This window comes from Anser cygnoides, chromosome 8 (assembly GCF_040182565.1).
Source record: "Anser cygnoides isolate HZ-2024a breed goose chromosome 8, Taihu_goose_T2T_genome, whole genome shotgun sequence".
Classification (NCBI taxonomy): domain Eukaryota; kingdom Metazoa; phylum Chordata; class Aves; order Anseriformes; family Anatidae; genus Anser; species Anser cygnoides.
The window spans coordinates 6743655-6770623 of NC_089880.1; the positions used below are offsets into that span (position 1 = coordinate 6743655).

Below are 26969 nucleotides of genomic sequence, written 5' to 3' on the forward strand. Positions count from 1 at the left end.
GCTCTCTCACCCAATAACAATTCAGCTTCACAACAGAAGCCTAGCACTTATAACAACGCTAAGACACACGTTGTAATAACACTCGCTCAAGAAAGGCAGCATTTAACAAGAGGTGCTACTTAATAACAGCCTGTCGGGTATGTCCACAGACAGGCACACAGCCGGAGGCACAGAATAGTTCGATTAAGGTCCTAATGCTAAGGAAAACATGACTTCTATATATCAAATTACCAAGCTCTTACCTCTACTGTACTATTACTTACCACGCTGCAAAGTGAGATACTTGAAAATCGTATCGAACATCCAAAGCTTTTTATAATTCAAATCATAAAACAGATCTTGATGTATAGTTCAGGTATCAGAGCAGCACGGAGGAATTATAGAACAGTCTAAAACAACAAATGAGATAGCTGCAGGTGTTGGAGGTCTTTATTGAGATTATAGCACAGATACACTTCTATATTTACCTTTCCACTTTTATACGATAGTTAAAATTGCTTGCTACAGTGCACATATAATTTAGTAATTAAGAGAATCCAAAACTTAACTGTTCAAATAAATAAATAACCTAATGTTTAAGGTTTAAATTTAAAAAGTAAAAGAAACTGTACAATATGAAAAATATAACAATACATAAACATTAGAATCTAAAGTTCTGTAGAAATAGAACTGTAATTTCCCCTACATAAACAGTGCAAGAAATAAAATTCAAATAAGCTTCTGACCTGGGAATTTAAATGACTTAATTCTTAAATCACCATGCAGACATAGCATTTTAAGCCATGCTGGTTTCTATTATAGTGTTAATGGTATCCCTTTTACTTTGAAAACTGATAGCCATTAAGCTCACTGTGACAACTGCTGCCAATCCACTCTTTTCTACAGTACATTATACACAGAGGTATTCTGTTGCATTCAAAAAGTAAAATATTGTATGTTTCTACAGCAAAAAAAAAAAAAACGAAACAAAAAAAACACAATATTTTACTTTCCCCCCCCTCCAACATGTTAGCTTGTTGAAAACAATGTCATGTAGTAAAAACGGCAACATTTCCCCCAGTTTAGATGAAGAGAAAGAAAAGACCCACACTATACTATGGACCATAATCAAGATGCGGTTACTGCCTAGTCACCTTTAAAGTTCAGAGTTTATTACTAAAAAAGTTGAAACCATGGAGATGTTAAAAAGTTTGACCTCTCGTGGAGAAGTGATGAATACAATAAATCTGAAAGAACAGTGGAAGTAATTTATCTTTTATGTGCATGTGGAACTAGTTTGATATTAACTTGAAGTTTTGTTCAATTTAAGTTTCTATATAAAATTCTCGTTGAGGCAAAGACCAAGGAATGCAATTAATACCAAACTGTAAACACATCATTCATGTTACTCAGAGTGCACATCAACAACAAAGGAGTTCTTCTCAGACTTTGGCAACAAGACTACAATAGGTCACAGCAGCATAAGTTCACATGGAAGACTGAAAGCACTGCAAAAGAATATACTAAAAACACCAAGACCTCCGAGAAACCAGAAAAATCCGTGACAAGTGCCTTTCCTCTTTATAAGACACTTTCCTACTCAACTGCTGCTCTCTGAATGCCTATTTATTATTACTTGGTTTTTACAGTTCCGTAGTCTCAGGTCTCTGTGCTTTAGCTGCATAGGTTGCTTTTAGCTGCACTCTAGCCATTGTAGGTCCAAAGGGTTACAGTTCTGTCTGCAGACGAAGACAAGAAGGAAAGATCTTGCGTATGCCATCTGCATTGAATAACTTTGTCCTTGTGCTCTCCTACCACCATAAGAGGAAGCTGCTTCGTGAGGTCCCCTACAGCAGAGGAACAGAAATCATTAGTCATTCCATGAACTTACATCTTAGCTCTTTTTTGTGTGTGTGTGTTTTTGTTTGATAAAACTTACGTATGTACCTCACCTTGTGAAGCACAGTTGAACTCTCAACACACACACATAATTTAGCAGTCCAGGAAAAACAAGTTCATAGGAAAAGGGAATATATCAGATATATCTCAACTCTTCACAGTAAGCATAAGAATCTTTTTTTTTAAGAGTCAATTTTCTAAATGCTGTCTGAAAGCAAAGGCCAACTCATCAAGCAACAGCATTAGTTTTACCATTATCAGCCTCCCGCCCCTCCTCAACACAATCACATTTATACACACTTCAAACGCTTCAAGCTTCTTTTTTTCCCCTTTTAAACAAAAACCCTATCTTTTGAGTGAAATTCTTACAACCTCAATATTAAAACCATCAAATTCAAAGTTAACCTTACATCTTTTGTAGCATGTTACCTTGCAAGTCTGTCACCTTTATTTTCATATCATATGATCCCGTGAGCAAGTAGTGAGCCCCTGGAGAGAAGCGCACAGAGCGAACATCACTGGCATGAGGATGATAGCTCTGAACCATTCGTCCTCCTCGAATATCATACAACATACAACTAGAGTCCTCTTGTCCCGTAGCCAGGAGACGACCGCTAGGATCTACAGCTACAGAAGCTACAGCACTTCCTACAGGAGAAAAACAAACCCCCCCTGAATTCATGTACATTTATGCAACTGTATGTTCTTGCTTAAAAGAAAAGCTATCATATAAAAATACCAAATGCCAGCCTTCCTTTTCTTCTGAAACAGCTATGCATCTTTTGTTCTGATGTGTTTGGGAGTACCCTGTCTGATAGTCACAAGGCAAGAAAGTAGCTAATTTTTGAAAGGATGTTATTTTATTTATTGATTTTTAAGGGAAAAAACACACAGATAAAAGAAAATTGGTGAGGATGTCCTTAAGGGCATCTCCATTCTGTGATATATTAAAAAAAAAAAAAGAAACACCCCACACCTTACATTCACTCTACACTACTTAGATGTCCTTAAAATAAGTTTTTATGCAAAAATGATCAGAGGCATGATAGCAAATCTTACCTGTTCCATGAAATGTAGTTCCCACAACACGAACACAACTTGGCACTCTCAGATCCCAGAATCTTACAGTCTTGTCTTGGGATCCAGATGCAATCATCCAACCACTCCATGTATAAAGTGCTAAAATATGACCTATGAACAACAAGATTTCTTAATTTGATTAAACAATGTTAATCAAATAATGAAATACTACAGTTCTGATTATATTTCTGTATTCAGAGATTAAACAGTCCCATGGAAAACCTGCAAGTTGCATGGTCTAAAATACCAACAGTATAAGGCAACAGCCAGCTTTGCACCTTCTCTGGAGTGAAGCACGCACTTTCCATTAAATTAACAGCCAGTATATTTAAACACACCTAACCAGAGTCACCCATAAACGAAGAAAACAAAACAGAACAAATACTCCAAATCCCCAAACAGAAAAACAGCTGGAGCAGTCTGGGGAGGACCAAAATCTTGCTAGAAAGAAAAAGACAAATAAAGCCATTTGAAAACAAACATTATTTGAATATAATACAGACTTCGGAAGTGCCAGAGAGAAGCAGCAACATACCAGTGTGACCACTTAGAGCATGCAGACCTTGCCCTCGCTGACAATCTGTAGTGTAAATATTACAGTCCCCTGCTCCAGCACTTATTAAAATAGCACCACCACTTTCTGGGCCTTCCATAAAAGCAAGATCTCTGATCGTCCCATCATGCATGCTGAATTCCAAATCTGGTCCTAATAAAAATAAATAAAAAATAATAAAAAAACAAGATGAGGCATACTTTGTTTAGCACAGTTAGCGCTACAATCTTTAAAGCAGTTGCAGTGATGATGAAGTGCATTTCAGACAAGGGTGGCATACTACCTACTATAAACACTGCGCACTTTCTGCAGAATATCCCATTTGAGTTACGAGTGTTCAAATAAAATCTTCAATAATCTTATTTACACCAAGTGTTGCTTGAGCTTCCTACAGTTCTTAAAGCATACCAAACTGTATCTCTATAGCTAATCCCAGGCAACGTTATACAGTAAAATCATTTCTTTTTGTAATCTGTGGTGAAGTAACAGAACTAAGAAGGCTTCCTCTGCCAGGGGGAAAGGATCATTAAGAACACTGAGTCACACAGGACAAGTCACCCTGAGGTCAAAATAAAGAGGAGCCATATTCAGGGTATTGATTAGAAGGGCCAGGCATAGAAAACAGTATTTGCAGGAAAGAAATATTGGACTTTTTAAGATGGGGAAGATGATGACAGAGATAGGTAAGGAAAAGCAGAGCTTGAATTCCTACTGACAATCAAGAACTAAAATTGAGTAAGAATATTTACTTGTTTACCCATATCTGAAAAAAAAAAAAAAAACACTTTACGAGAACAGAGCACAATAGCACAGAATCTTCCAAACCAAGAAAAAAAATGCCTGAAATCAAAAAAAGCACAGAACACCCAAACTAAAATAAAGCCCAAACAATAATCCCCACTCCCAACACCTCTGGGGTTATTTGCTGAACAAAGACTACAGGAATGGTGAATGGGAAAAGGGGCTAAATTAATTCAAGTATTGGAGTAAGAATAACAAAACAAACACATACGTACTTGAACAGTCTTGCCAAATATTGGACAAATAAGCAAAAATAAATTCTTTAAACTATACACAGACCTGTGGCATTACAAGTTTCAGCATTAAAAGGTAGTACTTTCACATATTTATCATTAGAGCCAGTAGCCAGCAACTGTCCACAGGGACTCCACGCTACACAGTAGATTGATCCTTTATGATGCTTGTTTCTTTTGAAGCGAACTACAGGTTGTTTAGGAGTATTATAAGCACTGCAAAAGAAAATAAAGTATGTTTTCTTTTTATTTGTAAGGAAAGTTGTGCACTCTAAAACAAAAATACTTTTTCCTTTTGTTTTGGACAACATGACATAGGTAAGACTGTTAGCATTGAAACAAATGCATAGGATCTAAGTCAAAGTAAAACAATCTTCTCCATCCCGTTTTCTCATTTTTTCCTCTTTCTTCCATTGTGTTTGTGATTAGACATGTAAAAGAACTTCCATGATCCCTTCATCTATAGAGGGCTGATAGAGATAAAAATATAGAAATTGTAGCTACATATGAATGAATGAATCCTTATCCCCAGGCTCCTAAATTGGTAAGATTTTTCTAACAAGAGACAAAGGCTACAGAATCAACTGAATGTTTCCCAATAGTTAGAAAAGTAAGGTGTGTGAGAGGAGACTAATTAGTCAATAATGAAGCATCTGTCCTACTGAGAGAGTTTTGCACTTTTTACCAATCAAGGAGAGGTTATCTGGGCTTCAAGCCCAGCAAGCCAGCTTGCACTGAGTATCAGAAAAATCACCTTTTTTTTTTTGTTGTTGTTGTTTGTTTCATATTTTGCCAATAAGTATTTTGGACTTAAACTTCAAAGGCTACTTTACTAATTATGTTTTAGAGGGGGGAAAAAAATAATCTGATTACTTACTGAACACTTTAGAAGCCTGACCACAAATCCTAAACTGAAAGATCTCCCATATAAAAAGTCACTGTGCATACTTGTAGCTCTCTCAAATTATGAAGTTTTAGGCGTATGTTTTCCCCCTCTGGTCCAAGAAAATAATGTAACTACAGTAGTGACAAGATGACTATCAAGATGGCAGTATTTTCTTCCAGGTGAAAAAAGGACACATACACACAACCCTCTATTAAAAATAAGGGTCTTGAGGGGAAACAAGAAAAAAGAAAAACTAACAGAGAAGACTAGGTAGACAGTAAACCACAAAGAACCCTTTTCAAGGAGCTGAAGTATCAGGAAAACAGTATTTATAATAACAGAGACTCATAGACACGCTCTAACTTTGCTGTAACAGCTGGATTTGTTGGTTTCTCCACTGTCAAGTCTGTCCTTCTGCTAAAAACTCCATCTCATAAAACCCATCTTCTGCTTGCTTAGGCTGACACATGCTTTCTTCTCCCACTTTTACAACCAGAGTACTGAAAGCAGAAGCCATCAGAGTAAACAGAGAGGCCCACCCACAAGTGCAAAAAACCACTTTTACACGGCAAAGCTGTAGTACTGCAGCAAAGCATTTAACATAACAGAACAAAAACTAGCCCACTAATATACAAATTCTTCAGTAGATTCTTTTTATTTTTGCTTGTCAGTTCAGGTTTTAAAAGAAAACATTTCACTATGACAACCAAATAAAGGTATGAAACATACAGATAGTAGTAGCTACAGGAAAAAAGTGCAAGGACACAGGAAAATAAATAACTATTCAATCTTTCTTACCTTGGGTCAATTACTTCTGGGTAGGCACACACTCTCAAAGTTTTAGAGTTGGAGCCAACAGCATATAAACTCCCACTGGGATGAAAGGCTACAGCTCTGACAGCTTGTGTGTCTTCTAGAGTATTAATGCAAATGAACTGCTTTTTTGATTTGTCATCCTGTGTAGAACGATCACAGTCAAATTAGGCTCTACAATATCAAACTGGACATTTAAGCGCACTCAACTGATATAATAGTTATAAATTATTCTAAAAAAACAAGTATTAAAAAGCAGCAGCACCAGACTAAACTGAGGGACTTGTAAAACACTGTCTATTCCTGGTCACGGAATTGCACTCTTCAAAAGTTCTTTAGCTCAACTCCCTCTGAAGCTGACATTAGATGAACATTCCTTAGTTTCCCTCCAGGCTACCAACAACTCTCCTTAACAGCCTATCTCAGAAGCCTGATATTACAATTTATTTCTGTGTGAACATATTTGATCTGGGTGAAACTTGTAAGGAGAGCAAAGGTACATTTTTAATGAAAACAGTCCAGGTCAAACAGTTTATAAAACAGACATAATACTAAGCATAAGAACCACCTTTTCCACCATGCAGTTAACACTTAAAACAATTTAATAATTCAACTTATGCAAAACTTTATTACATCGTCCTCCAGAAGGCTTCACCACCACCTTTCTAATGTTTTGGTGTCATTTATGTGATGCAGAAACTTTGGAATGTCCTCACTGCAAAGTTATTTCCCTAAAGTTGGGCCATACTGAGTTGAGTCCAATGATCATAATTTTAACCTGGAGAACACAAAGTAATCACCTATTACGCCGCTGTCAATTATTATAGCAACAGCAGTTCGTGCAGTAAGTATTCTTGCAATGCTACTGAGCAAGCTGTCAGCATCTAGAACTTCAAATTTGAAAGTATTGACTCTGTTGCCCTACATTCCCAAGAAGCAGGACAGAAATCATTAAGTTCTTCAATTTCTATACAAAGTAGCTTCCTTCATAAGGAGGAGAGATTACAGCTTTGGGGCTATCTAAAAAGCAGAGGAAATAACAAGTACTTGATTACCAATAAGCAGTTTATGTAATTCCTGTGTATCCTAATTGTTTCACCAACAGAAGTAGTATTAGTTCGATAGCTATTTGCTGATTCAACCAGCAAATCATGTTACTGGATCAACGAATAAACTCTGTAGTAGCATTTAGGGACAGACTCAGAAGAGACAAATGCAAGGACAGTCAAATGAAAGCTGTAATCAGGAGCAGCTTTATTATTTACAGTGAACATAAGGTACAATAGATTAAAAAACAATTGAGTTACCGCTCAGTGTTCTTTTTGCCACATTTTAACACCTGACATCTACAATACTGTGTCCAGTGCTGGGGTCCACTAAAACAACTAAGGGACTGGAGTCTCTGTTACACATGGAGAAGCTGAAAAAGCTAGGACTGTTTGCCCTTGAGAGAGAGGCTTGAAGGGGGCTGGTGGGGCAGATCTTGTCTGTGAATACTCCTCCTGTCCAGTATTTATAAAGATAGAGCAAGGCTCTCTGCAGCGGTATCCACTGAAGGACAAGAGGCAATAGACAGAAATTGAAATGCAGGAGGTTCAATTTAAACATTTCTGTTGTTTTAAATACAATACTGTAAGGGTGGTCAGGTGGTCAAACATGGATGCAGGCTGCCCACAGAGGCTGGGGAGTCTCCATCCTCGGAGATGCTCAGAATCCAACTGGAACAGGCCCTGAGCAACCTGCTGTAGTTGAATCTTGAGTAGTTGGTTTGGATTCAGTCTCCAGAGGTCCCTTCCAACCAATAGTTCTGTGATTCTCCAAGTACTACATCAGCCAAAATTCAGTGTAAACTTCTATTAACACTGACAGGATGTTGCATACTCAGGATAAAACACTGAATCTTGTGAAAACACACTGCAAGAGACAGTAAGGAAACTCACCTCATCACCTCTTGTCCTACTTAGATTCCCTGAAGAGTCGTCCAACTGTGGCTGAGTGACAGCATGTTCTGATGCACTGTTTTGATTTGGTGAAGAATTTGAATTCATAACAACAACAAAAAACAAACAAGAGGAGGAATAGATTTGTTTATAAATATTTTTGGACTGAAGTTACAATAACTCATACTGAGAACTAACTTATGTGGACTAGTGTTACGCATGTCTGATTCTTTATCATTAAACTATTGTTTCTGCAAGATGTTGCCATTTTTTGCAGGTACTCCAGGCACTGAATAAGTCAAAGGAAGTTAGAAAAAAACAACAAGATTTTTGTTTTCATTCCATAACATACATGCACTTGGAAAAACGTTTCTTTCTTTCAGGTCAGTGGTACCTTTACTTAAGGCTGGATGGGGCCTTGGCCAACCTGATCTAGTGGGTGGCATCCCTGCCTCTGACAGGGGGGTTGGAGTTAGATGATCTTTAAGGTCCCTTCCAACCCGAGCCATTCTATGATTAAGGGAAGAAATCCAATTCTCGCTCTGTCCTGCCTCTCATTCTTTTTAACTAGCATTTCATAAGAGGAAAAAGCCAACAACCAACCTTTTCATGAAAAAGCTTTCAGAAGCTTAGCAGAAATACAAAATAAACAAGAACTATACAAATAAGATGGAATAAGAAGAAATTAAAAATAAGCACACAACAAACGGCAAATAACCACTATTTCTCGTATGTTAAAACATTGATTTTATCATCAGTATAGAAATACCTAGGTAACAACAGCCATTAACTATATACCCCTAATTCAATGACAAATTAATGTGATAACAAAATCAATGGCTCTTCCCTCCTAAAATAGGGGGATTTCCAGTCCTAAGCAGTCTCAAATAACTTACGTTTGATTCCCCTGCACAGGCGACTCTTCAGGAAAGGGTATTTGATTAGCTGATCCACGTTTTCGAGGAGTGCTTGTGTTAACATTTTGGCCATCAGCTGTTAACCTCTGAGAAGCATCTGAAGGTGGTGATGTAAAGTTACTTGCTGGGTTAGTAGATGCATTCCCTCTGCTCCCATTACATTGCTGGCTAAGTGTTTGCACATCATTTCCAAGACTGTCCATACCTATATTTAATTCTCCTAGCTTCTGGATAGATCTAATATTAAAAAAGAAAAGGGGGGAGGGGAAGGGAGGAGACCAAACCAGGTTATTATGAGAACTTGACAAGGCATAGGAGTGGGTGAAGAAGGAAGTTAACAGACATCCCCAACCTGTTGAGAAACTGCTCGGTAAGATTCTGTTGCTGGTCAGCTCCATCTTCTTGGTTTACACCTCCTTCCAACAACATTTGCTGGTACAACTGACGTTGTTGCTCCTTCTGTTCTAAGTGCTGCTGGTAACGTAGTCTTTGCCTGTAATATTCTTGAAACTGCTCTGTTGAATCACGAAGCTTGAAAGAAGTTAGAATTACCAATGAGAATTAAATAGTTTGTTACAGTAGTTAACCTACATACTTACTCTCTGGTTCACTACTTCACCACATGCATCACAAAGCCATCAGATTGTCCTCTGAAGAACAATGCTTTCATTTTTCCCTAAAACCAGATACAATTTACTTATTAAAGATGGAAATCACTGTCTTTCTGTACTGTTGAAGTAATTCTGCCTTTGTGCCTTATTCAGGAAAAGACTGCTCTTATCCATAAAACTCCCAGAGCAGTAATTAGTATCAGAACAAATAAGTAATACAGAGCTGAAAATAAAAGGAAAAAATAGAAGTTGGAAAGCAACGTAAGCTACTTTCCAATTTCCAAGTAATATTTCCAATGTAATTTTTGTATTTTCTGCTGTGTTGACACCTCTCTGCTATCAATCTGCACAGCAGATTTACATCTGCCATTTATCAACATCAAAATAAGATGCAGCACTTCTGGACAAAACAAATAAGTGCTTCCTTTTTCATGATCTCTTCCCATTTATGTACTATCTTCCGTGTCACCAACTGCCAGCTCCTCAGGACTCTCTGCCATCTGCACTCTCTGATCCTCACTTTCTCCCTCTGTCACCAGTTCCAAATGCTACCATCACAACCAGATGAGAACAAGCTGAAAATGAAAAATGGAACACACGGGAAACCGAAAGAACTTCAGTCCAAGGCCAAAAGTATCAACAACCGTGCCATGTGTTTTCCCAAGAACACAAATCTAACACAATTTTTACCAACTAAAAGGAAAAAAAAAAGTAGTATAAGAAAAAAAAACGTTTCTTGCTTGAAGAGAAATGACATCTTTGTCATCTAGTGATTTCCTATCGCTGCTGCATTTGTAAAATGTTTACCACATTGGGTTTCCAAAGATCAAAATTGGGCAATTGTCCTCAGAAGTTTAACAAGCATTCTAAATATTTCTAATACGTAAGCTATTTCCTGGTCACTGGGTTATCATCCTTTTAAGGAACAGGTATATTCTGGCCAATACCTTTGCATGATTGACACTTGTTTGTTGCAATTGGATCCGATCCTTGGACTGTTTAGTCTGAGTAATAATACAATAACAATATATAAGATAAATTATATAAAGATATAATAATAATGATCTAACACCTAAACCTAAAATTTGTTGCCCACATGTTCTTTTTTATAAACCCTGCCTTCTAAATCAATCTTTCCACGAACAATACAAAAATAAAAAATAACGAAAATAAACTTAATTTCTTTCTCACATATAGCACTAAGACGTAGAAAACAAAACAAGAAGCAATTGGACTGGTGTTACATTCTTTTATACTTGTGTATAATAGTCTGGCCAACATATTCACCTACAGTATAGCATCTCCTGTCTTCATTCTCTCGCAGAGATCTTCCGCCGGTTTTCTGCTATTTGAAGTCTGCTCTGTCACAGTTCTAGTTACAGCTCTTTCCTCTCCCCCTTATTCCCAATCCCACATACACAATGCTGTTGCAGTGGAGACGTTATGCAGTCAAGTCCTTGTGTTTGAAGGACTTTGGTAATCCTCCCATAGCCCCATTGCCTCACTCAAGCATCCAGAGTCTACAAGAGAATAACCTTGTGAAGACTGGACTGGTTTTCAGTGCCATATAGATGTCACAAGCCAAGACAAGAGTTTACTTAAGAAAATCAAACTGGAGTCTACAAACCAAACAAACCGCATAGTTGATGTTATTTCAGCACTCAAACATTTAGCACAAATATTCAGATGACGTAATTCATCCTTACTGAAATAAGAGGTGGATAGTTAAAACTGTGGAAAGGAAACAGAATAGGTAACTGTTCTCATTACTTTCTACTGAACTGCTATTTTCCTTTCTCCACATTGCTGTTAAGGGAAAAAAAAAAGTCAAGGCACAAGGCCTTCAAAAGAATATTTTTTATTTATTTATTTATTTTCAAAAAAGGTTATGCTATTGAATTCTGAATGGCAAAGATACATTTACTAGGGAATTATTTGATCTTCACCACTCTGTGTTCTAGACAGGAAATGACATTAGGTGGCCTGTGAAACTTGCTATTAACACCAAATTTGCAGACTACATGCCAGATTCATGACTAAAACACTAGAAGGATTCTTAACCATGGTTAAACTAATGTTGCTGGCTTTGAGTACTGCAAAGTCTTTGTTTTAAGATACAGGCAATAGTTCAGCAACACTGATGCAAGAATGCACACTCATCAGGTGAATTATAGACTAAAGTGATGGCAGAACGTCATATAATGGAAAAAAAGAAATTTCTTGGAGATGTAATATTGTATTTTCACTTGTTAAAATCTTATAAAAACAAGATTTAAAACAATCCATTGTCATACATGAAGTTCTCAACATAAAAAGCAAATAATTATGAATGTATCAAAACATAGCGCAAAGGGCCTCATTATTTTTAAATAAACAACCACTACCTCATTTTTCTCTTGTTTGGCAGATCCCTGACTCTGTGCTCCATTAACTGGTTCATTTTCTGGAACAGAACTCTGGCACAAAGTCTCACTGTTGATGGGATGCTGTGGCTCCACGGGAGTATCACTTCTTGTGGCAACATGGAAAAGAAGAAAAGCATAAATGAGAAAAAATGTGAGTAGGAAATCCCCTGGTAAGAAAGATAATATTCTAGAGTAAAAACTGGTAACATCAAAGTGCGCAACCTACTTAAATCATAAAACAGAAGATACGGCTTCAGAAAAAAATGCTACTTGCAACAGATTGCACTAAAAAGAACCCACACCCAAACAACAACAACTAACAAAAAGCAGAGAGGCATTGTGATGTACCAACATTTTCCTACACACCTTAGCATCATGCGATATTGAAGTCCTCTATTTTCTATCCTTACACATTAATTATATACCTTTAAACTAACCATGTGACTAGTGCTTTCTAGAGGGTATTAGTTTTAATACTAATCTACCAATCGATTAATACTAATCTACTGCTACCAATCTAAATTTAAGCTATGCTTAACATTCATCAGATTGAACGATCCTGAAAGTGTTATTTAGGAACAAGTTTGTATGAAATTGGCTATCCTTGTGTTATATAAGTATTTCCCATGGAACACCTTCCAAAATGCTTTAGCAAGCAGTAAGTGCTCATAACACATTAGAATCCTTGGATTCCCAACTCCCGTTTTGTCAACTTACAAAGTCCTATTTACTCAGTGACTTGGAGCAAAGCTCTTTAAGGTTATTCTGAACTCTTTGGTTATCTCTGTATGCTAACAAAAGTTATTTAACTGACTAAAAGACAAGTAACTGCTTGCCAAATACAATTTACAAAATTAATACCGTATTTCTTCCATACCCAAAAGGATGCAGGGGCTAGATATTGAGAAAGCTTAGCTTTCCAGCTTATACCCTCATAAATATTGCCACTTAAGTTGGATACGCAATCCAGAGTTGGATTTTTCCAGAAAAACACAATGCTGTCTTGAAAGCTATCTAGGGTCATTCTGAACTTCAAGAGATTCACTGAAGAAAAAAAAAAAGTTAAGATCTATCAACTTCATTTAACATCATATCACATTCAAATGCCTATACAAAGGGTTTTCAGAAGATTGCAGTTAGTTACTGCATTTATACAAACCTTTTAGAAAGGAACAGAATTACTGATGAAAATAAAGGCCAAGCAAAAACATAAGTGTTTAACTGACAAGTACTATTTCTCCTTGTTACCAAGACTCTTCTCTCAAAAGGGTAGAAAGTAGAAAAGCAAAGATGTTATTTCGTTATTTCTTAACAAAGAAGTCAACTTTGCAGTCTACACTGCATTAAACAAAGTTATTATAGGTTATGATAGCAATAAACGTTAAGTACCTCTAAGTCCAATACGAAAAAAAATCAAGTCCATCAGGATTTCAAGTTTCTGTACATCTAAACCGTAAGGAAGTCCAGCTAGAAACCAAAAGGCTCATGACCAAATATGAAAATCTACTTTTAATCATAAAACCGTCAGAGAGAAAAACTCTAGTCTACGGTTTTACTTACAAGAGAAGTTAAAAAATTATTTCAAAGTTACAATTATGTTCAAAAATACAACATGTGTAAGAATCTAGTAATGTAATGTGAGCCAAGGTAAAAAATAAAACTACAGTTGCACTTACCGCTCAGGTGACTCTTCAAAAATACTGTGACACTCAGTATTCTCAAGCATGAGACTTCGGCTGAGATTCTGTACTCCTGGGTAATGGAAATTAGCAAAGGAGTGCGACATTGGAGAAGTTTTGGTCCCAAGGTCTGTGACTCTCTTATCATGATTTGTTAATCCACATGACAGCCCATCTAAGGCAGGGTTTAAGGAACGGGTCATGTAAGCATCAGCAGACTGAGGCCGTCTCATTGGGGATGATGGATATGGAGAAAGCTTGCTGATAAGAGGTGTCAAAAGATCAGCATATGCAGCTTTTGTAGGCTTGAGGAGTTTATCAACATGAATATTAAGCATCTTTTGTTCAAAAGCACAGGAAAAAACAGTAGCTGGCAGATTCTGCAGCCATGACAATAAGCTAAGGTCCAAGTCATCACACCCATTACCGCATAAGAGATCAATGCCCAGCAATACTTCACTTTCTGTAATTTCTTCTCCTGTTGCTTTACTCTGACAGAATTCCACACAACATTCATAAAGCAATCCCTTCATTACAAGCTGAAATAAACGATTGTTACTTGCTTTGAAACCAGCTTCACTCAGTTTCCTATCAGCAGGAATAAACTCTGCCACCATTACACAAGCTTCTTCAAAGCAGTGCACACGGGCTGTGCTGGGATTCCAGTCTTTGAATTCTGCATGGTTGGTCAAGCGAGGCAATGTGAGCAGCAAGCAGAGTTTACTGTAGTCTTCCTTAGAGGGACAGTATTCTTCCAACGCATGTAGGCACTGCACAGCCTCTCGCATTGTGAATTCCAGCTACAGAAATATTGAGGTGAACAGTAGTTGGTAGTACGTATGTTTCCACAGTCAGTTGAAGAAGAACAAGGAGTAGCGGAATTTCTCCACTATCATTCCTCTATTACTATTACTGTCTATATTTAAGGAAAATAGCATGTAATATAGAGACCGAAATTGCTGGTGCAAATGTAGTTACAACAGAGTCAAATTCCTGGATGTTTTGGCTTTCTGAAATCCCCCCCAGCCCCACTCCCAGTCTCATTGCCTACAGATCTATGGAACTTTCATGTCACTGCAGGTTTTAGAGGCTTAACATTTTAAGCCAGCAGCTAAATAGCTTCAATTTTATTGTAGCACAGAAGGTTAATTCCACTCACAGGGTCAACTGAATTTCTTTTTTCTCTTTGTGTGCATGTGAAAAGCTATTGGCGTAAATTCCGTAAAGCTGCATACTTCTCTAGTTTTCAGTGAGTAGCAACTGTAGGTTGTGTTTTATATCACGGTTTTCTGTTCTCCAATCATAAAAATGTAAAAAACAAAACAAAGTTCAATAAGTTAATCCCTGAAGATAAGACCTCCAAATGAATACGTGGCTTTAGTAGAAAGCTTGTTGAAGCTAAAAGCCAAAAAACATGCTAAGTACACGTAACTTAGTATTTTTAGCTACAAAGATTTTAAGCATGTATTAAAAAAATCCTATCCATGTTCCCTAGCACATTCTCAATACACCAGCCTTTTATCCACAATATGTCAACACATTTGTTAGCATTCAGCACAAAAATAAAGAACATAAATCTGACTTATTTTTCCCTGTGCTGTTATCTAATAATCGTGAAAAGATAGACTGATTAGTGCAGAAGCACACATTCCCTTTGCAACAATAAAGACTGACTTTAAACTTTCTCTATACTGTCAAGACTCTAAAGTTTAACATATGTGTAATGGGACAGAGAATTAAAGTTAATCTAGTTTGGATAACAAAACCAGTCATCCTAAAACTACTATAATCCTTTAGTTTGATAACTTTTTATGTTAGAAATCTGTTATTCTGTGTTATCAACAGAAATGATACACTAATAATCTTTACAATCTGCATGCCTTTTCTGTCAGTGTGCGTTGTCACTCATGTCTCTTTCTATACTAAGAACCTAAATTCACAACTACTGCTGTTTGCACATTTAACTAAATCAGTCCTTTGTGACCACATCTGCTCCTTTCAAAGAAACAACAATGTCCTTTCTCTCTAAAAGCAACAGAAATTAAGTTTAAGATTAATTGAAACTAGAACCTTTCATTTGGACCTGACTCTGACAATAAATTTCCCTGATTCTCAAGCTTGCTTCAGAGTACTTCTGAAAAGAAGCACTGTACTTTAGCATAATGGCCTAAAGTAAACTTCAAGATCAGGACCACAAAGATGACATGTGGTCACTGATCTATACTGCTAAGTTTCAAGCAACCCTTGCATATGAAATTCTATTTGAGACCTGGCAATCACATTCATTTCCAAAGGACAATTTTTTTTTTTGTTATCTATGAAACCATTTGGTAATAGATAGAATTTGTGTATTAAGTGTGGGAGTTTTCATTTTGCTTTTAATTACAATATCTCAATAAGCTTTTTGCCAACAAAAAAAAAAATCCCAAATCAAAGAGAAATCTTACATGCTGAGGCTCATCTTCTGCTGACATTGCATTGTTTACACATAAGGCTTCCAAGAACTTCTGCTTCATTATAATGTAACGAAATCTGCAGGTAAGAAGTGAAATGCAGTGAAACACCATACATCTCGATCAAGTAGGTCAATATTCTCTTAGAGATGAGCAGGGTATTTTACAGCTACTTTTTGAGGTAGGCATAGAAATTGCAGTGACAAGGAACTCTGATCAAAGTTCAACAAATTGGTAACCTAAAAGTTTTAGCAGATTTTTTTTCTTCTATTATTGCTTTCAAAAACAACACAATAAAAATAATTGAAGGGTCACAAGTAAAATAAGTATAGCAAGCATACTCCTTTCTTAAACAGAAATGTGATAGCTCAGCCAACTATAAAACAGTAGTACATGTAGTACCGCATTCCTAAAGCATACAGGAAATGAAAACTCATTACACATTATTTGCACATATTTTTCACAGTTTAAGTTAAAAAACAAAATCACAAAAACGTGAACTCTAACATACATTCTATTTTACCTTTTCTTGTCGAATTTTTCCATACATTCAAGAGGCTGAATAAATTGAAGAACCTCATCCCATTGACCGTCAAGAATCAACTGCCTAGTAAAAGAAAAAAGTTACTGCTTTAATTTCACTGGACAAGTACAGCTTTCTTCTAAGCAATCAGCTCATTTAATATCACGAGTTGTATATTTAAATGACAAATGAATATTTAAGCATACAACAGATGATCAACCTGTTTGGAAAAATTAATGCTTTGTACAGATGCTAAGATGACAGACGCCATAAGTGCAAAATCCAAGTCCTTTCTCACTATTTTGTACAAGATAATTGAATATTTTTAAAATTCTTGCTTGAAGGGTATAAATGAAATACATTTATTCAATTAAGACATCCTGAAGAATGAAAGTGGACTTATAATTGTATAAATACTGCTGGACCTATTTTATACAAAGAGGGGCAAGCCTCCAGTATTAGGAATGTAAAAGGAAAAGCTTGGAAGTAACTACGTCAGCAAAAGAACTTCAACTCCAAGACCAGTGTGCTAGACTGCACAGGTGGATTAATTTTGTTCCTTCACATCCTCATAATGCACAGAGTTCTCTGTAAAATGTCCAGTTCTAGAAGGAAAGGCTGTATTTCTCATTAGATGTATACTGAAATAAGAATGAAACAAAGTATTAATAATTGCAATCCTTCTCTAATTCTGCTTTCATTTTATTCCAATACATGTAATTATTTCATCAAAAGGGAAGCCACATGAGAAAAAATGTTAAAAACGTTTCTATTACCAAACAAGTTAAGAACAGTTGGATAAATAGTTTTCTTATGCTTCCAGAAAAGTTTTTTAAACACCTTTGGCATGAAAAGGAAGACTGCAATGCTGAAGACCTACTGTGCATTTACAATAACTACTTTTAATAATTTAGAGGGTGATATCATGAATGGGAAATCACACAAAGTTTCATGCCTTGATGACCTCAGGCACCCCTTTCATATTGCTAACTATAAGAGAAACCTAGGTATTGTTTCAAAATACAGATATTTTTTAAGAGAAAAGCTTTGGATATCACTATACTCATCCCAGAGCATAGGGCTAGAACACTAAAAATACTCTATTTATTTTAGAAGCCAATAAACTACATGCTCAGTTCATGTGACATGGTAAGCAGGTAACAACAGATCACTGCTGCTAACAGAAGATCTTGTTCTCCTGTTTACTTCTGCTTGCGTACTTTTTCTGACTTAGCCTGTGCTGACACCGGCACTTGTTAAGACCCTTTCCTACTTTAATTCACTAGCACGCCAGAAAAATAACCAAGGTCAAAATAAATGAACACATGAATGAACGAAAAAGACAAACAAATGTAACTCTAAAGCCTTTGTTGATGCTTAGTCAGTTACTTCAAGTGGCTTATAGAAAGACTTCATTAACTTCAGAGCTGGAACTCAACAGGGCTGGACCACACAATTGGAATCCGGAAGAAGCAGAATAAGGTGAGAACTCCTATTTAGCGGCATGGGGCTGCCCATGGAATCACAGTGCCACTGTATGCTTTCATGTATGTGGTATTTAAGAACTGGAGAAAGAAGTCCTACCTTAGAAAAAGCATGTCATCTGAAAACAGGCCATTAATGACCCCACTTTCTTTCTCAAGTGCCAGCATACTGATATGAAGTTTCCTGGAGTTCAGAAAGTCTAGAATTAGTTTGATTATTTCAGCTTCTTTAACGTTCACCGTTTCTTCAGCCGTCATGATGGCAGCCTAAAAGGAAAGAGAAGAGACAATTTTAGCCATGATCAATATCTTATTTTATGCTTGTTTAACAAATGGTGGCTACCATTTTTTTTTCTGTCTAGTCTTAAAGGGCATAATATTGGAGCATTACAAAAATAAAATCCAATTTCCTAATCTTGTTTATTTAAGAGGTTTATTATGTAGCCACAGTTAAGATTAACACTGCATCTTTGTATTTCTGTCCTATGCATGTAGGTCCAGAGAAATAGATCTACAGAGAACTCAATCCTACCACAGTGTGGAAGTATTGCTGTTAGCGAGTATACAGTATGTAAAATTTTATTTAACTATTTGCATTTCAGAAGATAACCTCAAAGAACACAAAACAAGTCAGTTATGTCACTATCTAGATAATCTTACACATAAACTTAAATGCTTCTAATACATACAAAAAGCAAAGCCCACTAAAAGGAAGTCTCTTCACCCCCTTTTTTGAAGCTGTAAATGGCAATTACACCAAAGCTTTCTATTCTTCCTTTGTAAGGACATCTACTTCTGTCTGCATGCTTTAGGAAGAATCTAAGTCTGCAAACCCAAGACATCCCAAGCCCATTTAACAAGTGCCATTCACTCCCCTGTCCCCAGGCGCTGGCTCCTGGCCCCTCCTTAGCACAGGACGGGGCTGGCTTTGGCTCGGTGCTCCCAGGAGCGCTGCCGGCAGCAGAAAGGGCACGGGCAGGCTGAGGGCTGGCAGCCAGCTCCTTTAAAGCTGCCATGGGATCACCCCCAGCACCAAGGCTGGGTATCGTGCCCATGCTCCTTTGCCACACATTCCTCCAAGGATATGGAAGTTGTAGCAGGCACTTCTCTCAGGAAACCCAAAATAAACTGTGCTGCTGGCTAAGTCTTGTCATGGTTTCTTAGGCCTAACTTGGAGTAGAAACTGTTCAACTTTTTTTTTTTTTAAACATAAAGACTTTATAGCTGCACAGCAGATCAACTTGGTTGATCTGAGGAAAAACTATCTGGAGTTTAAGGAGAAACTCTGTAACACAGTCAAGTCACACAGCATTGCCCCATGGGGAGTTCTTCCAAAAGACCCAACAGCCTGGTGGCTACCTGGGTACAGCTTCCCACCCAGCAGGGCTCAGCTGACATCCAGGTTCCTGCAGAAAGAAAAACGCTCCCCTGCTTTCTGCCCATGTCCCTGACACTTCGCACCAAGCTGGGCATACGCTAAAGGCCGGTGGGTTTGCCCTGCAGGCACGGGGCTCTAACGCTGACAGGAACCCGCACAGCTGCGCTTCATGGCAGAAGCAAAGCATCCAAGCAACTTAAATTGATTATGAGCGCGCACAAAAGAAGAGAAGCTGGTATCTATGATGAACCCCCAGCAGGAAGCATTATTCCCAGAAACAAGGATAGTAGAATGAAAGTGATAAAGAAAATGAAAAAAGGGAGATTACCACACAGAGCAAAATGTCCGCAGTAAGAAGTTGGAGTTACTCTAATTACTACCTCTTTTAAGTTAAAAGTCAAGATAAAAACACTGCTAAATTCCTTCATACAACTACTTACTTATGTGAAAATCTAGCGAGCAAGAGGCTGAACAACACCTGACGGTAATGCAGCTCCCAAGACAAGCTGAAAGGCGGCCATGCTGCCTCCAGACTACCTTGGGCCTGGAAATCCTGAGTCTGTAAGCTAGATACCTATCTCATATTTGAAGACACACAGAAACTGGTAACGAGAAGTCAAAGAACAGATATAGTAAGTTTGAATAATTCAAATAAGAGACTTCAAGTATTACATGGTAATTCATTAATTAACAGAGACAAAGGAAAGAGAAACACTCCAGTGAAACCTCTCACTGTTCCTCACAAACCAGGACTACTGAACTTTACGAGACACAAAAAGTGAGGCATTAATAGGATTTTTTCCATCTTCCTCACAGTTATATGCCAACTTTGTTCCAAGAAGGTTTTTGCATGAACTTTTGACTAGGAAAGCATTTGATTATAGCAGCACGGTTTATTTTGGAACAACAGAGACCTAATTGTGCCAGATGAAATGGCCTAACTTCTTTTTTAAAATGGCTGTGTTTAATTCTTATTTTAGTCACAGAAGACTCCAATCACCAGGCATTTTGACAGGTCTCATGGAAGACTCACCCAGAGACCACGTGCCCACTCCTGGCTAGTAAAGTCAAAAGAAAAAAAAAAAAAACAAAACATCTGGCATGCAGCATGCTTTTCTGCAGGAAAGAAAACAGACAGACAACACACAAACCTAAAGCCAGCACTTGTAGAAAGATGCTTTTTCCTTATGTTTTAGCACTGTTTCCATTTCCCCTTTTTGGCAACTGCATAGGGATTTTTGTTCCCAGAGAAAAAAATCAATTCCATTCTTATAGACTGGAGAAGAAATCAACACAAATCCAACGAGCAGTTTAGCATTAACATCTTAATTCCCCACCTAGTGTATTTGCATTTCACTTTTATTATGCTTTATTGCATTGGTGGTTTTCATGTAACTTACATGAGCTTCCTTGCCAAACAACAAAGTAAAACCTAGGCAAAGCTGCACTGAGAGTCGCCATAAGAAAACCACTAGAATAATTCACACTAATATTACCTTTGAAGAAAGGAACAAGTCCAGCTCTCTCTTCAACTATATCCATTGAACTCAAATCTGAATAGGAAGCCACCCTACACAGCTTCAAAATGATCTTGAATTATTCATATAGACTGTTGATGGAAAAATGCCATAACACTCAGTACTTTGCTTAAGAGTACAACTACATTAAGTAAAATTTAACATTTGCAAGAAGTAGTTAGCTTCCATTTTCCATTAGAGTTTTAACAGGACTGGTTTGTCCTGAACGTAGATCCTTTTGCCAAGTTCCAAAACTTACGTTCTTTTGCTTTATTTATATCATCCATATAAATTGGATAATGGATGATCAGCACCCTCTATTTTATAGGTCTAAGTAATGACACTCTTGGGGTCCTGCTAAGAAAAATGAAATAAATAGATTGGATGCTGAACTTCTGAAGTCTATTTGAAATACACTAATAAGCTCTTAAATTAGAGATATTATGAAAATAACTAGCATGCATTTGATGTCAGAGCAACACTCCTATTGACAGACAGTTAGAAAATGGTAAACCTACTAGAGAAGGTTTCCACTTAATTGAGGGTTTTTTTAGACTGATGAGCCCAGGCTTCTCTGCATTATGCTGTCAAAATAGTAAGCAGCACTGTAACACCATGATGAGATCATAAATATACATAGGTTTACACATGACACTATGAAATAAATCAGTTATTCTGACATTCGGTGGGGTGTGTATGTGTTAATAAATAAATAAATAAAAGGAACAGCAGGGAAACGCAAAATAAGAGCTCAAGCTGCATCCCAGTCCATCCCACTGCATTGCTTTCTGCCAGCCCATATGGCATGTAGCATCACAATCCGATCAGCTCAAGCACTAATACTCAAGAACAACTGAAGCGCAGCACTAGCTTGAGATATAAATGAAGATAAATGTGTATTAAAGCTTAAAATTTCAGGTGCCTTCTACTGACAGGGTTTTTGCTACAACCTTTTTTTCTTACCCGATCTTTTCACAACAGAACTTTTCCACACTCCTGTCCCCTATAGTTCTGTACTTCGACATGTTTTCCTCCTAAATAAACCTGCATCACAAAAAACAACTAAAAAAACCCAAACTTTCCTGCCACTAACCTGACACACCTTTTGTCTAGCTTCAGTGGACAAGATGTCCTTTGGAACGTCATCCATCTACTCGTATATTTTGTAGAGAGGAATTTCATTCTTGTTCTATTCTTACTTATGTTCTAAGAACACACCAACAGCAAGAATCTTCTCATGCTGTTATAAGCATAGGAAAATAATTCTTTTAAAAAATTAAGTAGGCCTGCAAACACAGTATTTTGGGAAAATGCTTATAAACTGTAAATGATTTTTAGATAGTCTTTAAGGTACATTTTCTAGAAGAAATTGAAAATACATATGTATTCACACGACAGAAAATAACAGTAAGGTTTAATATTCTGAAATAAAAATGAATTACAAAATTCTAAAATAATTGTTATTCCAACATCTTAATTGTCTAAAGTAGACCGCTTGCCAACAGTATACACTATACATTCACAGAAGTAGGCAAGGAATTTCAGAACTTCTTCCTTGTATTTCTGGGTAGTTAGAGATTACAGTTCAAACCCTAGTTGTCATACTGACAGAGACCAGCCATGCGTTTCAACGGTGAAGCAACACCTAATGAAAAGTCTTGCTTAGCCGACTTCAATGACAGCTGTAGCACATAATACAAAACCTCAGCATCCTGACGAACTATTTGGCATAAAAAAAAAAAAGAAGTGTAAAGAAGGAATATGTATTTAAGCAGCGGACAGTTCTGCATAGCGTTCTCACACCCTTCATCCACCCGCAGTAACTTACATACGACTCTCCGGCCTGCCCAGGGGCCGCTCCAGAGTCCCGCCTATGCAGAGCCCACGGGGGAATCGGGGCCCGGCCAGTACCTAGCGGCTCCGCTTCTGACGTGCCCTCAATCATCTTCCAGTTATTCTACAATCGAAAGAGCGTATGAAAAAAAAAAAAAAAGGTCTATGGGCCAAAATTTTATTACAGTTGGTTTCCACAGCAGTTAGCACAACTCAGTGACAACCATTTTAGCCTAAGTGACTCCACGATTCGTTACTCCAATTGAGCTATACTGAAGACACGAAGCCCTTCACCACGCTTTGTACAGCTCAACTCTGTGGCTCAAGCCCTCTTCTTCTTCAGCACCCAGCAGGCAGGGATCCTCTTGGACTGACCCCATCCCCTGGCTGCTGCAGGGGAACCACCACATAATTCAGGGGAGCCACCACCTAATTAATCCTCACCGGCCCTGTTTTGGGGACGGCTGGCACAGCCCTGGGCGCGCACCAGCGCCTGACTCAACACGCGTGCTGTTTTCCAGTCGACACGCACAGATTACCGAGCACTCCGCACAACAAATGCCCCAAAAGTGACGTTAAAACCCGCAGCGCTTCCACACACAGAGAAAACAGATGGGAGAAAAGGGGCTAAAGGAGAAGGGGAGGCATGCGAGGAGGCGGCACTCGCTCCTGCTCCTTGACACGGGACCCCAGGCGGGTTCACCTCCGCGGCTCTCGGCACCAGCCCTGTCCGTGACACAGCGCCGGGCCGGGCGCTGCCAGGTCCCCGCCGCCACCACACGGGCAGGGCCGCGGCACGGCCGCCTCGCCTCGCCTCACCGTGCCGTGCCGTGCCGAGCCGGGCCCGACACACGCCGCCAGCCCGGCCGAGCCGCCCCGCAGATGCCACAACAAAGAGACGGCGGCGCTCGGGCGTCGCCGCCACCGCCCCAGACGCCGCTGTGGGATCGGGGGCGATGCGGTGCGGTGCGGTGCTCCCCTCCCCTCCCCTCGGCGGGGGAGGCGACAGCACGGCCCGGAGCGGGGCGCGGCCCACGCCGGGGGCGGCGGGGCCGCCGGGCAGCGCCCACCCCGCGGCGCAGCCCCCTGCGGGCGGCGCCGCACGGCACGGCTCTACCCGGCCCGGCTCGGCTCAGCTCTGCCCAGCCCCACCCGGCCCTGCCCGGCCCCTCTCACCCCGCCGGGCCGCTCCCGGCCCCCCCGCCCCGCTCGGCGGTGCTCACCCGTGTGGCCCCGCGCGGCGACCGCCGCTGCGGGACGAGAAGATGGCGGCGGGGCTCGCTGCCGCTGGCGGTGCCGGTGGCGGCCGGGGTCTCGCTGCCGCTCGGCGTTGCGGCTGCCGCCCGGCCCGACGCTGCTGCCCGGCGTCCAGGCCCCTCCCCGAGCCGGGGCGGGCGGGGACCGGGAAGGGGCGGCCCAGCGGGGGCGGCGGGGCGGGGAGGCGCTTTGTGAGCGGCGGGGCGAGCCCCGCTCCCGGCCGTGCCTCCCAGGGCTGAGGGAGCCGGTGAGGGAGTCCTGTGCCCTCTGCCCTCGCCGCCAAGGCCCCCGCCTGCACCTCGCAAGGCCGGTGTTGGTGCGCGGACCCTTAACTCCGCCTGTGCCGTCGAGGTGCTGAGGTGAAAGGCGTGTAACCACACCGCCACACGCACACTGCCACCCTGCTGCTCACACACCCCTTGTACTGGGTAAAACCACGCACAAGTACCCAACACATGCCCTTTCTTCCCCTTGGGATCGCCAAACCGTCATCGCTTCTGCCACGGTGACGTCTCCTTTGCTCATGTGGTGGAGGCTTGTGGCTTGTTGGCAATGCCTTTAGTTACGGCAAGAGAGGCTTCCAAATTTCAGGCCAGCATTGGATCTTGTTAAGACAGTTTTGCTGTTTTCTGCTGCTTGAGATGGTTGAAAGAAGTACATGTTCTTTAAAAAAAAACATATGTATATATATTATATATGTGATATGAAAATATATATTTTGATATTCAGTTAAATGTAATGCATGTTTGTAATTGTCAGAAGATGGTAGAATCTAAGAGTGATCAAGGTGAACATCTATAAGCTTTCTTTGTGTTCAAATATAGCTGTGAGATGAAATACAAAAAGTCATGCTGAGATGCCAATACTGTATGTGGACAAAACCCCAGTGTATATACAGCGGTGCATTGGCAGGCCCTATCAAAATGGAGACTGACAATTTTCTGATAGAGAACATTTGGGACTACAGAAGTATCAAAGACCATATATATATATATTTAAGTTATGTTTGTGTATACATGTGTCAGGTTGTCAGGGATTGACAAGAAGCTGAACTGGATTCTCTCTCACAACGATGGTTAAAAATGTGAAGTAGCAGATGTTAAGTAGTGAGTTGGTTCTGCTTGCAAACTGTTTGGCTGAGAATCAGCCAAAGGGCAGCGGGGAAATCCCCTCATACCGTTCTTCCCTCTCTCTGACAAGGAATGCACAGAGATGTCCTGCAGTCTGTCTCGTGAGGAGCAACACAGGCAAGGTGCCACCTGGCTGCGCAGCAATGACTGCAACGGAGAAGTGAGGCTGTGGCACCTGCTGGCTCCTTCTGCACCGCCGAAGTCCCAGCATCGCACCCAGGAAACTCGATTCTCTAGTAAAACACGGAATCCTTCCTCCTGCTAATAAAGCTATCACTTGTTGCTTAGTTACATCTGGAGGCACAGATTAATAGAAAACTTAATTATAGAAATGAAACTGCTTCCCCATACAAGTGATATAATAGGGATGATAATCAGGGAGGGAGTGGGGAAAAACAAGAGGACTTTAATTCGGTTGTCCAAACAAAGTTGTATGTGTAACTTTGCTGAACATACATTTAGATGAGTCTCCTTTAAACTTTGTTTAACAAAGCTAGGGCTGAGCACATCTGTTTTTAATTTTAATCTTGATTTTACGACAGTGTTACAGTGGTTTACCAATCTTTTTGTAATAATTTTGTGTTCATTGGAGGCCCTGAGATCAAACCTGTGAGACTTCACCTCTGGAAGGCAAGTTTTGGAATGGAAGAAAGAGGTAAGGTTTCTTCCAAGTTATAGACCCAAAAAGAAGAGGAAATTCTTTTTTTTTTTCTTTTTTTCTTTTTGTTTTCCTCCTGCTCGGAATATAGGGCCTTTCACAGGAATGTAAATTCCTATAGTCTGGAAAGAGATTTCAAGAACCAAGTGTCTGCCTTCAGGAAGAGGGATGAAGAATAGTTAATATTACTTGATGTGCCAGCTTGGGAGGGCAATAATTCTACTCTTAAGTATCTGGAGAGGATACATAGAAGCATCCTATCGGTAAAGGAGAGAGAAGCCCCTGTTCTCTGGTTGTTCAGAACTTTTTGCTCTGGCATAGAAAGAATACTTTGGGATGGCCTCAGCTTGCTTTGAACTCCCAAGTGGTTATTGCAGAGAAGGTAACTCCCATGAATAGCAAAGCTGTTGGGTGTGGGCTTCAGGGAGCCTGAAAATCAGGATTAGTAGAGGAGGAGCTCTCCATTGCCTAGTGACAAGGCAGAGCACTGCAGTCTGTTCTGGAAACAATTCAGAAAAAAAAAAACCGACTATTTTGCCAATGTTGCGCAGGTGGCCACAGACAATGTTAGCACGGCCGGATACATTCTTAGAACTATTCTCCAGCGTTAACCTTGCACAAGATCTGCCAGCGGAATCCAGCAGTTTGTGTAAAGCCTCTTTGTGTTGTCATCATTAAAATGGGCCCTTGATTTTTAGTGATTATAACAGACACATTCAGATCTTTACTTTTTACATTATGTTTGCATGATCTTGTAAAAAGTTGCAAAAAAAAAATAATGCGTTGAAAACTTTACTTCTGGAAACAGTCTTCACTCATTTCACGAAAGGTTTCCCAAAACTTTGAGGTAACAATTCAGCAAACAAGTTAAAATACTCTTGCATAACCTGTAGGAGAATTAGGCACTTATGTCAGCATCGCAACTCGAGTTTCAGGTAGC

The 26969-nt window shown here is 39.4% G+C and overlaps 1 protein-coding gene across 4 annotated transcripts; it reads right to left on the bottom strand.

Moving 5' to 3' along the window:
• Positions 1-411: 411 nt before the first annotated feature.
• On the bottom strand, positions 412-24378 carry WDR47 (WD repeat domain 47). Of its 4 annotated transcripts, XM_048066922.2 has the most exons (17): positions 24208-24374; positions 22980-23108; positions 18357-18523; positions 16773-16856; positions 16244-16328; positions 13794-14596; positions 12097-12223; positions 9454-9632; positions 9307-9338; positions 9081-9198; positions 8185-8260; positions 6230-6387; positions 4592-4761; positions 3494-3664; positions 2938-3069; positions 2308-2526; positions 412-1826 (listed from the first exon to the last, which is right to left on the bottom strand). In XM_048066922.2, the coding sequence occupies exons 2-17, from the start codon at positions 23094-23096 to the stop codon at positions 1684-1686; spliced, it is 2781 nt and encodes a 926-aa protein (XP_047922879.1). In that variant the 5' UTR covers positions 23097-23108; positions 24208-24374; the 3' UTR covers positions 412-1683. The 4 variants fall into 4 exon arrangements, with proteins under 4 accessions (XP_047922879.1, XP_047922878.1, XP_047922876.1 ...); XM_048066921.2 differs by having other exon boundaries at positions 9081-9338; positions 12097-12220; XM_048066919.2 differs by having other exon boundaries at positions 9081-9338.
• Positions 24379-26969: the final 2591 nt, after the last annotated feature.